Source organism: Poecilia latipinna, unplaced genomic scaffold (assembly GCF_001443285.1).
Source record: "Poecilia latipinna isolate Pla-1442-1.1 unplaced genomic scaffold, P_latipinna-1.0 Scaffold2266, whole genome shotgun sequence".
Classification (NCBI taxonomy): domain Eukaryota; kingdom Metazoa; phylum Chordata; class Actinopteri; order Cyprinodontiformes; family Poeciliidae; genus Poecilia; species Poecilia latipinna.
The window spans coordinates 50,911-63,324 of record NW_015114882.1 but is presented as its reverse complement, the minus strand read 5'-3'; the positions used below and the strand labels follow the sequence as shown (position 1 = coordinate 63,324).

Here is a 12,414-nt window from a genome sequence, read left to right as displayed (position 1 = left end):
TTTCTCTGGTCCGTTTGAACTGTTTCCATGGTAACGAGGAAGGTCACATGAGGCGACTTCACAGAACTGATTTTAAATCCCCGAAAAACTCGGTGGAGAGAAAACCTGGAAGTTTCATGGAAATGATAAACAGCTTTATTGGAAGGGGTTCATAGACTGACATAACACCCATGAAGAAATCTTCATTGATGTTTACAACTGCTGTCATGAAGCATCATTTGGTTGATGACACTTTTAAGGTAAAGTTCTATTAAAATTTGCATTAAAGTGTCATTAGTTACTGAATGACACTTTATAACATTTGTAAGCATTCATGCATCGTCCTGCAGCATGCTCACACGCTTTTTTTAAGAAGATTTTGTGAATTTAACATTTTTATATGTTGAACTAAGATGAGGATTCTGGTGTCATTAATAATCAAACTTTTCCACAAAGGTGTAACTGAAGAACCATAAAACATTTATTTCTTTCACCAGTCTACACCTGAGCTGCTGGAATTAAACAAGTTTTAAAATAACACAAAACATAAACAAACTGGAGAAATAATTCAGCGCATATGAGAGGTTTATATGGAACTCCTGCAGTTCAGTCAGTGTCCATGAGGGGGCGCTCTCTGTTCAGCGTCTTTTTAAAACGTTTTTTGTAAGAAATATAATTGTTCTTATTTTGTTATTGATACAGATTCAGAACACTATCCCGTCTTAAACCGAAATCAGAATCAATCTTCCTTTACTAATATCACTTCCGCCCAGAAGGGGGCGGTAGTGAGCCAGTGCCAGAACAGGTGCATCACAGATGCAGAGTAATTAATTAAATTCCCATTGTCGTTACTAGAACTGCATGTGTATTTTTTTTTCTTTACTGGCGTTAAAAATAATTTATTTTGTATCGGATGGGCTGATTGTTCTAAATAAAACATCTGTTGTGAAGGAAAGTTTGTTCATGAAAACTCGACCCAGTTGAACCAGAACCAGGAAGTCCTCAGCTGAACACGTGACTTTAACTAGAAGACCAGAGTCACATGACCGGCTGTCGTCAGTCACATGACCCGCAGTGATCAGAGCGACTACAGCGCGCGGACAGGTGGACTCTGAAAGGTGAGGTTTGGTCATGCTGGGGTTCTGGTTCCGTCTGGACCCAGCTGATTTTAGCTGGTCTAACCTGTCCTGGACGAACCCCCTCATTCTGGTTCGGTTCTGACCCGGTTCTGGTCCTGACTGAGGCTGTTTCCGGGTCTCTTGGTGACCTCTGTGTTTCTTTCGGTTTGAATCTGCATCCTGACGGTTCTGTTTGGGTTCTGACTGTCCCCTTTTTAAAGGAAGTTCTGCTGGTTCTGATAAAAGTTAGGCGTTTTTGTCTTGGGGTTTAATAAAGTTTACTCCGTGCTGAAGCGGAACAGAATTTAAATAATGGGTCGTTCTGGACTGAACCTGTTCGAGACAGCTGACTGAAACCGACAGAACTTCGTGTTAAGGCTCGGTTCTGCTGCAGAGCCCCCTGGTGGTCTGTTTGGGATCAGCAGCTTATTGATGATTGGATGGATCTGGATTGGACCGGATCTGGGTTCTCCTACAGTGAAACCTGCTCACTAAGTTCTGCAGGTGGTCCAGAACAGAAGGTCCGGATTGGTTGTGATCATAAATCTGGAGGTGTTCTGTTACTGTTTTATCAACACGGTTGATTCTCGAGCACCCGGTCCAGTTTTTCTCCGGGTGTGTTGAAGTCTGATTACAGCCTTTGGTTCTGATCCGTTTACCATGGCTAGGTTAACAACATGTAAAATGGTTCTGGTAATCTAAGGGAACCCGTCCTCCTCCTTCCTACCGTTGCAGCAGGTCCAGTTAGAGCCGGACCTGCCTGAGTCCAGCTGGCCGATCAGGCAACACATTGTTCTCTAAAGGCTCTGATTGGATGAAAAAAAAACCTGTGAGGAGCAACTACCTGACAGGTGTAAGTGATGTCACTTCCTGTCCAGGCTCTGGTGTAGAAGGTGATGTCACTTCCTGTCCCGCCTCAGATGCAGGTGTTCCTGTGGTTCCTCCTGACGTTCCTGCTGGGCGCCGGCGCCGCTCCCTCTGCAGATGAGATCAGCTTCCTTCCTGGGCTCCAGAAGCAGCCGAGCTTCAAGCAGTACTCTGGATACCTGAACGTGGCTGATGGGAAACACCTTCACTACTGGTCAGTACCTGAGCTCCTGCTCCTCACCTGGCTGCTGCTGCCTCACCTGAACAGGGTCTGGTTCTGGTTCTCAGGTTTGTGGAGTCTCAGAGCAAGCCGTCGTCCGACCCGGTGGTTCTGTGGCTGAATGGTGGTCCGGGCTGCAGCTCATTGGACGGACTGCTCACCGAACATGGACCCTTCCTGGTAGCTAACCCTTGACTCCGCCCACTTTACCTGTATGAAATCAGTGCACCCCGTTTGATTTCCTCTCCTTCAGATCCAGGACGATGGAGTGACGCTGCAGTACAACCCGTACTCCTGGAACAAGGTAGGCCATGTGACTGGGGGTGTGTGGTCACTAACTGAGTACTGAAAGCTGATTGGCTCATTGCTCACCTGCAGATTGCCAACATGTTGTACCTGGAGTCTCCAGTGGGTGTCGGCTTCTCGTACTCTGACGATAAGAATTACAAAACCAATGACACCGAGGTGAGTGATGCGCTTCCAACTCTGCTTCTGATTGGTTCATGGCTGCCTGTGCACCTGAGACTCGGCCTCTGACAGGTTCTCAGGTGTGTGAGTCATTCTGTGTCTGCAGGTGTCCATGAACAACTACCTGGCTCTGAAGGAGTTCTTCAGGCTGTTTCCAGAGTACAGCAGCAACGAGCTCTACCTGACCGGAGAAAGTTACGGTGGGATCTACATCCCGACGCTCGCCGAGCGAGTCATGGAGGACTCCAGCCTGAACCTGCAGGTTCTGCTCAGCTTCCGACCCGTTCAGGTGACCTTACCCAGCCTCTGTGTGACGCCCTGTTGACCTGTGTTGCAGGGCGTTGCTGTGGGCAACGGGATGTCGAGCTACGAGCTGAATGATAACTCCCTGGTTTACTTTGCCTACTACCACGGCCTGCTGGGCAGCCAGCTGTGGGCGGAGCTCCAGATGTACTGCTGCAGCGGCGGGAAGTGCGACTTCCACAACAACCAGAACCCCAACTGCACTGAAAAGGTGGGTCTGAGCCGGGCCCGGCGGGGGGCCGCCGCCGTCTGATAAAATCAGTTTTATCAATAAAATTGATAATTTAGAGCAAAATGAACAAGTTGGTTATCGACTAATCATCAGGAAAATAACAGCTAAACGGGTCAGTCTGAGTTATTTAGAGCCATCCTGGTAAAGGTTACATACTGAACTGAAAACATCCTTCACTGCTGTCTAATATGAATATTGATGCTAAAAGACCCAAATTAGCTTTAAATTAAGGTAAGAGTAGATTAATTAGCTAAATTTAGTATATGTTCCAACAACAATTTAATAATCTTTTAGACAATCAATTCTTAGTCTATTGACGAACCACAGTAGTGATGGATCTAAGTTGGGATTTTGGGATTCCAAGATGGCAGTTTAAGCTTCTTTAAAAAAAAAAAAAACAGTGTAAAGTCCAAAAACCTTAAATAACAATATTAGTTGCTAAAGCCTTAAATTTAGTTTAGCAATTGTCTAATTCATTAGAAGAGACATCTTGGCCTGTATGGGACGGTTTCATGTAGCTTTTAGTGGCAAGGAAGGAAGGAAGGAGGGAAGGAGGGAAGGACTCAAAGCAGACAAGCTTGTATTGCTGAACTACCAGTGATTAAACCAGTCATTGGAATTTGAAGAATTGAATCCCTGTAAGCTACAGTTTGCTAAAAGTAGCTGTTCGATTCCAACTAATTATAACCCTCTTACAGAGTCAGTTATGCAGTTAATAGAAAGACGGTCCAAACTACCCATTTCCTTAATTGGCCGCATCAATATTACAAAAATGACAATATTACCAACAGTTTTAGACGTTTTCCAATCAGTTCCACTTTCCCCACCGCCTCCTTCTTTAAGGAAGTAAATAAAACTTTTTCCAACTTCATTTGGAGCGGTAAGCGTCCTAGATTGAGACTGTCTCTCTTATATCTGCCTGATGACAGAGGAGGTTTATAATTGCCAAATCTATTTCTGGGCAGCCCAGATCAGGGCAGCTATGTTTTATTTTATTTCCTAACAGCCTCCAGCCTGGGTTACTATGGAGTCCCAGCTGATCTCTATTCTTTGTATTCATCAGACAGGAAAAAGCTTATTAAACAAACAAAAAAAAAACCTTTTCTGAAAAACACAATGCTTATCTGGGAAAAAGCACTTCATTATTTGGGAGAAAAGCAACAGCTATCCCAGTTCTCACCCATTTTTGGAAACGGGGATTTTGGTCCAGGTAGAGCAGACCCAGGACTTAAACTGTGGTCTGCTAAGGTATCTGATCTTTTTACAGGGAGGGTATTTATGCCATTTGAAGAACTTAAAAACAAACATGACATTCCTACTAAACATTTCTATAAATATCTTCATGTTCGGAGTTTCATTTTATCCAAGCAACAAAATAATCTTGATCGACCCTCTTTGTCTTCACTGGAAGACTGTAAGCCACCTATGTGACAGAGAACAGGAGTCTCTTCTTTATTCCCTGTTTGTTGACAAATGGAAAGAATCTTCAGCCAACATTTTAAAAACATGGGGAACAGATTTGGGAGAAAACGTGTCGAGTGAGGAGTGGTCAGAAGCCTGCACTTCGATTCATACACACAATCCAAATTACTACAATACAAATGGATGAATAGGCAATATATCACTCAAGTTAAACTGCATCACTTTAAATTTTTAAATTTGCATTAAATTTACTTCCCAAAAAGGTTCTTTATTTCATTGTATGTGGGTTTGTCCTCGAGTGTTGGCGTTTTGGAAGGATGTATTGATTGTGATTAGTCAGATGATTGGTAAAAAGTTTCCTTTAAATCCTAAAATGTGCATCTTGAATATTTATCCTGAACACTTTGCTATCCCAAACAACTTGAGATCCTTCCTTATGGTCTCCTTTTTGGAAGCTAAACGCTGCATTGCATCCTCATGGAAGAAGGACACATTGTGTGGAATCTCACAATGGACCACACAAATGACGTTTTACTTTGCACTTGAGAAAATCAGCAATTTTACTAAGAACAAACTTGATAAATTTTGGGAAATCAGGGAATCACTAGCTGCTTCGTTAACAGCAAAGACCATGATTTCTTTGTTTTTATAAAATCCAATTTTTTACTTTTTCTCCTGCTACTAATTAAATGCGACCACAATCAGACCTATGTGTGAACGCTGGTAAAGATTATTGTGCCATTCAGACCGTTGTGAAAAAGCCAGATCACATTTGCCTGCTGTGTGGAATCTATAATTCAAAGCTTCCTTCTACAGAATTATGAATAAGTCTGGTTCAAGGCTGTTGGATGAACGACGTTTTTAGATGGATGGTTCTTCCACCAGCTTCCTGTACGTCAGTCCAGGTGTTCTCTCTCTGCAGCTGTCGGATGTCCAGACGATCCTTTACAGTTCAGGGCTCAACATTTACAACCTGTATGCTCCATGTGCAGGTGGAGTCCCTCACAGATTCAGGTAAGCTGTAACCTGGTTTACCTAACCTGCAGCAGGTGAGTTCTGGATGGTCAGCCTGGCTGATGGTTTCTGGGTTCTCAGTGTGGACCATGGGCAGCTGGTGGTCAGAGACATGGGGAACATCTTCATCAACCATCAGGAGACTCGCCAGTGGAACCAGGTGTGTGAACTCACCTGCTCCCTAATTAAGATGGACTCAACTGTTCTCAGCTTCTCGCCTGCTGCTCCTCTGACTGCAGAAGCTGATGAGTCTGGCTGCTGTGCACCTGTCCGTCCGCCTGGATCCGCCCTGCACCAACTCCACGCCGTCCAGTCTCTACCTGAACAACGCCTATGTCAAAAAGGCTCTGCACATCAGTCCCGACGCTCTGGACTGGGCTATCTGCAGGTAACCATCTCACCTGTCCCGTCTGCGGGGGACACGTCAGCATATCTCTGACCTGTCTTGTCTGGTGTTGTAGTTCTGAGGTGAACCTGATGTACGGCCGGCTCTACATGGACGTCAGGAAGCAGTACCTAAAGCTGCTTTCAGCTTTGGTCAGTGACTTCGCCGCAGCCCCTGTAACTTCCTGTCTGAGCAGGAAGTTGAATGCAGTGAGGGTTCTGATTGGTGATCAGTGATGGCATAGTTACTTTGAAAAAGTAACTTTAATCAGATTACTGATTACTCCTTGAAAAAGTAACTTAGGTTACTCATTACTGGATTTGAAATAGTAACTCGTTACTGAAAAACGTGGTCTGATGTCACTGTTGGTGATTGGTGCAGGTGTGATCCAGGTTTGGTTCCAGGTGTTCTGTGATGTGCTCTCTGCAGAAGTACCGGGTCCTAGTTTACAACGGAGACGTGGACATGGCCTGCAACTTCATGGGCGACGAGTGGTTTGTGGAGTCTCTACAGCAGCAGGTAACGATCACCTGACCAGGCTAACAAGAACATCTGGGAAGTATGTAGCCAAAATGTTGACTAGACCAGTGCCTGAAAACTACTGGTGTTCTTGGTTATTAACTGGGACAAAGTTCTATGTTTAAACGGCATCGCCAAGACACCTCAACTCAGCCTGGCGGTCAGGTAGCCTGGCGGTCACCAGCATCCTTCGATTTCACAAAAGCAGTAGTACAGTTAGCCTGGCCTGGCTACCTGACCGCCTGGCCTGGAGCAAGCTAACTGTACTACTGCTTTTGTGAAATCGAAGGATGCTTAATTAAGCCAGGATATTTGGAAAATCCGGGTTCACCTGCAGTCCTGGTTTTATGAAACAGCCATCAGAGGTCCTCAGGTGTGTTTACCTGGTGTTAGGTGGAGGTCCAGAGGCGTCCCTGGGTCTATGATGGTCTCGATGGTCATCAGATCGGAGGCTTCGTCAAAGAATTTGACAACATAGCCTTCCTCACAGTGAAGGTATGTCGTCATCGTCATCATCATCATCATCACTGAGGTCATGGTTCTCGTTGCTGATTGGCTGGTTTGTGGTCCTGCAGGGCTCTGGTCACATGGTTCCAACAGATAAACCTGTCGCCGCCTTCGCCATGTTCACCAGGTTCATCAAGAAGCAGCCGTACTGACCTGAGGCCCGTTTGGACCTGCCCAGCTGCCGTACTCTCAGGGTGTTTTTCCTTTTTTACATCACTGTCAAAATGAGTCTCTTGTAAAAAATATTAATCAAATGTCTTCTTTGCGTTGGCTCCGTATCTCCATGGAAACGAGCGCTGCTTGTTGATTTTCTGACGGTGAAATGTTGGTTTGAAGGGAAACGAAAATAAACTCCGATTTGAACCAAATCCTGGCTTTTGTTTCTATTTCTTTACGGTGTCCCGGTTCTGACAGCGTCCCAGCAGAACCAACCAGAACCAGTCCCTGCAGCTTGGTGGGTTACTCATCAACCCTCTGAGCCTTTTCTCATTCACCAGTTACCATGGAAACAGAACTTACCTGCAGACAACACCTGAAGCCCTCAGTTTGAAGCTCCACCTCCCAGAAGATGAAGAGGTGGAGCAGCCAGCCGGACCAGAACCGGGGCTGGAGGTTAATGTTTGCAGTAATCATTCAGCGACAGTCGGGCGGCGCCGGCAGGTCCGTTTGGGTCAGAGCTCCATGTTCTGTCACAGCAGAGGGAGCAGCCAGCAGGGGAAGGCTTGTTGACTGTAAACTTGTTGCTGCTCAGCCTGCCAGTCGGCGCTCAGGGAGAACAGGACCAGAGCTTCGACCTTCAGAACCAGAGAGGACTGGCTGCTTGACCCGGTCCGGTCCATCAGGCAGCGACTCACCTGAACAGGTAAGAAGGTTCTGCTGCGTCATCAGATTGGAACCAGAGCAACAGGTTCCTTCATCAGGTCCATTTGGTTCTGTTCAAACCGGCTTTATGTGAAGCTTCAGTTAACATCCTGTACTCTGAATAGTACTAAAGTACTCTGGTAAGAGCTACTGTACTATGATGATTAGAACTAAAGTATTTTGACTACTTCTAACGTACTTTGCTTAGAACTATGGTACTGATTAGAACGATTGTGCTTTGACTAGGCCTAAAGTAATTGGTACTAATGTACTCTGAATAGAGCTTTCGTTCTCTGATTAGAACTAAAGTACTTTGATTACTACTGCAGTACTCTGATTACATCAGACTAATCCTGTTGACAGTGATGGACTGACCGAGCATGCGCGGTCCCTCTCATGTGGTGATCGGTTCTGTTTCACAGCTCCCCTGGAACTCACCTGAGTGAATCTGCTGTGAGCTCAGGTGAGTTCACCTGTAATCAGTCTGTTCTCTCTTTGATTAAACCAAGGATCATTAACACCTCAGTGAAGAACTACTCCTGTTCTAACACCACCAGAACCAACTGGACCGAATACAAATGGCTAAACCACAAGCTACTAACAGCTAGCCACAGGATTCTGGGATGTTTGAAATGATTAATTTACTGTCAGGTAGTGACCCGTTTACCTGTCTATTCCAGGTGAGTTGTGATTGACTGGCGATGATGGACCAGTTCCTGAAAGGCCAGATGAGCGTGCTCAGCGGTTTCCCACCTTCTGTGGGCAGAGATGTTGCTGTTGCCGTGGTGAAGCCCCTAGCAGCAGGCCTGGGAAACCCCAGCACTCCCAGCCTGCTGCGTACTGACCGGCAGGTAAACACCAGGTGTGGCAGTGGGAGGAGTAGACAGTAGGTTGACCTCTGACCTCTAATCAACTGATCAATCCATCTGATCAGGTCCAATTCCATTTTAATGAGAACTTGATTGGTTCGATGAGTCACCGTGGTATATGTTCTGTAACTGAAACCATGGCAACTGGACACGACATCATATGGATGTTTACAATAAAAACATCATTCTTCAGCTACTACAGATCACCGATGGGTCCATGATTGATTACTGATTGACCAGTGATGAAGATCACTAATCTGTAACTTTACATTCTGTCTCCTGATTCGATGATAAATGTTCTGGTTCTGCTGTGATTGAAGTTTCATCCAGATCCTCTGGTTTCAGTCCAGAAACGTGTCAGATAGATGTTGGATGTTGATGTCTCTTCACGCTCAGGTGAAGTGGACCATGGAGGTCCTCTGTTACGGTTTGACTCTGCAATCGGACACGGACACTGTCAAACTCTGTGTGGACGTCTACACTGATTGGATGATGACCCTGGTGTCCCACAAAAGCTCCACCCCTCCACCAATCAGCAGGGACCCTAATCTGTATGTCCAGAGGATCCTTCGGCATCTCTACATCCTCTTTCTACCCAGGTAGTTGGTTTCACCTGGACCTGAAACCAGACCATAACTATCCACATGAAGTCACAAAATAAACTCAGACCTCAGATCAAACCCTCACTCAGATCAGAACCAAAGTCAAACACTTGATGAGATCTTAATTGCGTTTGTCCTGCCCTCTCAGGTCAGGCCAGGTGAGTCCGGTCTACCTGTCTCTCTGTCAGCAGGTATTGAGTTCGACTCAGTCTCTGGCCAGAGAGAGTTCAATGATGAGCAGCGAAACCTGGCAGACTCTCCTGCATTTCCTGCTGCGCATCAACCACAACCTGTTGGCTCCGCCCACTCCTGCAGGTGAGACAAAGTACCTGCTTTTGTGTATCATACCATCTGTCCTCCACCTGTGCATCTCACCTATGGACAGGAGGCTTGTCGGACCTTTCCGTAGCGGTCCTCCTGGAGGTGTGGCTGCTGGCATGTTCTCGATGTTTTCCGTGCCGCTCGTTGTGGCAGACATTCAGGCAGATGTTCAGCAGCTGGAGGCATCAGCCTGCAGTGGTGGAACAGTGGAGCCGGGTTGCTGCAGGACTAACCTCCAGGTCCGTCTACAGTCTCAGGATTTCACCAAGTCATGTTGCTGAAGTTCTGAAGGTCCAACACTGCATTGGACCAGTGAAGCTCTTCCAATGTTGTCATTTGTTCCAGGCAGCTGTCTGCTGTTTTGGAGAATTTCTGTTGGTTCTGTATCAGATCATTCTGTCTCAATCCTAACCTCTACCCTAACTCTCCTCCCAGGCTCCTTCCTCAGATGTTTGGACCTTCCTTCCCTCCCTTCAAGGTTCCAGATGAAGATGCTTCTCTGGTTCCTCCAGACTTGGAAGGTGAACGTGTTTCTCACACCTGGTTCAAATTCCTGCACCTGTTCAGGTAACTGCTTGATGCTCCTCCCTCTGGCCTGGAGACCTTGCTGATGAGTTTCCTGTTTTCTGCAGTAATCCAGTGGATCTGATTGGCACAGCAGCTGGTTCCTCCCTGGACGAAGACATTCAGCTGCCAGGAATCTTCTTCAGAGCCATGAGATCAGTCGGTGAACTGGTCTACGCCTTCCTCGGTACAAAACTTTCAACAGAACCAGAACTTACACAGAATCAACTCGGTATGGTCCAAAGCCTGTTTGATGAGACCACAACTGTCTTATCAGTGAGGTCCATGTTCACTTCCTCAAATTACTGAGCTGAGGGCATGTTCAGGTATCAGTACCTACAGTTCAGCCTCCTCCTTGTCCTGCATCAGAGTTTGGAGAGAAAGATGTTCAGAACAAAATGACGTCCACAGGAACCCTATAGGCCCAAAGTTCTGCTCCGTTCTGACACCATATTTGTTCTGTAAAGTTCTCCATCTGGTCATACATCAGTGGAAGATCTCATTTCTTCATTCTTGGTTCAGATGGTTGTCCAACTTCCCTTAACTCCATGATGAAGAACAGGTATATAATGATCCCACATCCTGAACAAAGAGGCGGAGCTAAGAGTTTGGCCCCTTCTCCATTATTGGATCTCATTCTAGCTAGTTAATGTTTGGTTTGGTTATAGTCAAGTTGGATCTGTCTCAATTGCAGTCTTTTCAAACTACACTCAAAACTTGTATGCCTGTCCAAATTCAACACCTGCCAACTTGCTTTTGCCCCTTGGCTCATACTCTTATGCCTACAACCATAGACCAAACAGGTCACTAGACCTGTTTGGTCTAGTGACCAAACACATATTTGGTTTCTATAGCCCAAACAAATATTATGTAGTTCTGGTGTTTCACAGACTGGCACCAAACTGCAGCTCCAACAGAACGTTGAGAAGAGCTGCACTGTTTCTAACTTCTTCATTGCATCTTCATTCTTCAGAGAGAAGTGCTGCTTGCACTGTTAAATCAGAATCACAATGACCTGTTAAATCACGGTCATTCCGCTCCTCCATACTGAGCAAGTCTCTGGTAGCAGACGGCATGTCCACCGCTCCCCAGTGGTGGTTGAGATGTTGTTTGGAGTTTCCAGTGATTTAAATCATGAGCCGATCAACAAATGTAATCTGCTCTCAATCAAATCGCTTGCGCACCATACATGGCTTGTACTACCCCTGAAGCGTCTATGGAAAATATAGAGGAAATGCACAGATTCTGCTAAAGGAAACAAATGTGGCTAGGGCGAACTGAGGCAGAACTGGTTAAAGCTGCTCTAGTGGAAAAGGGGCTTTTGAGGTTGGGCGAACTGGGTCTGAATGTTTTCTTGCCTCTGCAGGTGTGACTGTGAGAACCTCAGGACAAATGGAGCATCTGCTACCAAACACAGGTAGACCCAACTTAACTGGACCTCATTGCAGAAATAGAGACAATAATTCTGTTTTTTTCTTCCAGTGACTTCAAACTTTGCAGGTGCAGCCAGGCTTTTGAGAAGATCAGTTCAGGTGGCCTCACAATCGCACCTCTGATGTGATGTGATTCTGTTGGCCTCATCAGTTCATGATCTACAGTGTTTGCTGTAGCAGTTTGCCGATGAGTGTGAAACAGTAGGAGAAAGGACCAGTGCCTCCAAGACTGAGACTGAGTTGGAAAAGGATAAACCCTGGGTTGGGGAAGAGGTCTTGCTCCAGGTGGAGGAGTTTAAGTATCTTGGGGTCTTGTTCAGAAATTAGGGAAAAATGGAGCGGGAAATTGAAAGACGGATTGGTGCTGCATCTACAAAGATGCAAGCACTGCACCAGCTCATCGTGGCGACAAGAGAGCTGCTCATCAATATTGGTCTATCTACACACCTAGTAGTCTTGACCAGGTCTCTCTTGAAAAAGAGATTTTTAATCTCAGTGAGACATGTCAGCTTAAATAAAGTTACATACATACCTACCCTCAAATATGGTCACCAGTTCTGGGTAGTGACCAAAGAACAAGATCACAGATGCATGCAGCTTGCCAAAACTAATTTCCTCTGCAGGGTGTCAGGGCTCTCCCTTAGAGTTTAGGGTGAGATTCTTCCAGGAGGGACTCAGATAGGGCTGAAACGATTCCTCGAATGATTCGAGTACCTCGATTACTAAAATT

The 12,414-nt window shown here is 45.9% G+C and overlaps 2 protein-coding genes across 4 annotated transcripts in view; both read left to right on the top strand.

Moving 5' to 3' along the window:
* The first annotated feature begins 974 nt into the window (after nucleotides 1-974).
* Nucleotides 975-7,402, top strand: ctsa (cathepsin A). Its single transcript, XM_015018331.1, has 14 exons — nucleotides 975-1,097; nucleotides 2,018-2,178; nucleotides 2,253-2,364; nucleotides 2,438-2,488; nucleotides 2,563-2,649; nucleotides 2,759-2,914; nucleotides 2,990-3,166; nucleotides 5,532-5,623; nucleotides 5,705-5,783; nucleotides 5,863-6,011; nucleotides 6,085-6,160; nucleotides 6,438-6,527; nucleotides 6,921-7,022; nucleotides 7,103-7,402. Exons 2-14 carry the CDS (start codon nucleotides 2,018-2,020, stop codon nucleotides 7,184-7,186), a joined length of 1,416 nt encoding a protein of 471 aa, XP_014873817.1. The 5' UTR covers nucleotides 975-1,097; the 3' UTR covers nucleotides 7,187-7,402.
* Nucleotides 7,403-7,490: 88 nt separating this feature from the next.
* The window catches only part of LOC106937030 (ral GTPase-activating protein subunit beta-like), a 25,477-nt gene continuing 20,553 nt past the window's right edge, over nucleotides 7,491-12,414 (top strand). For 2 of the 3 annotated variants that reach the window (XM_015018327.1, XM_015018325.1), the window contains exons 1-8: nucleotides 7,491-8,035; nucleotides 8,576-8,746; nucleotides 9,161-9,363; nucleotides 9,515-9,681; nucleotides 9,752-9,926; nucleotides 10,123-10,254; nucleotides 10,320-10,438; nucleotides 11,618-11,668. In XM_015018327.1, coding sequence (XP_014873813.1) covers nucleotides 8,597-8,746; nucleotides 9,161-9,363; nucleotides 9,515-9,681; nucleotides 9,752-9,926; nucleotides 10,123-10,254; nucleotides 10,320-10,438; nucleotides 11,618-11,668 — 997 coding nt within the window. In that variant the 5' untranslated portion in view covers nucleotides 7,491-8,035; nucleotides 8,576-8,596. Of the gene's footprint in view, nucleotides 8,036-8,317; nucleotides 8,359-8,575; nucleotides 8,747-9,160; nucleotides 9,364-9,514; nucleotides 9,682-9,751; nucleotides 9,927-10,122; nucleotides 10,255-10,319; nucleotides 10,439-11,617; nucleotides 11,669-12,414 lie in introns of all 3 variants that reach the window. The other variant, XM_015018326.1, reaches the window with a different exon arrangement.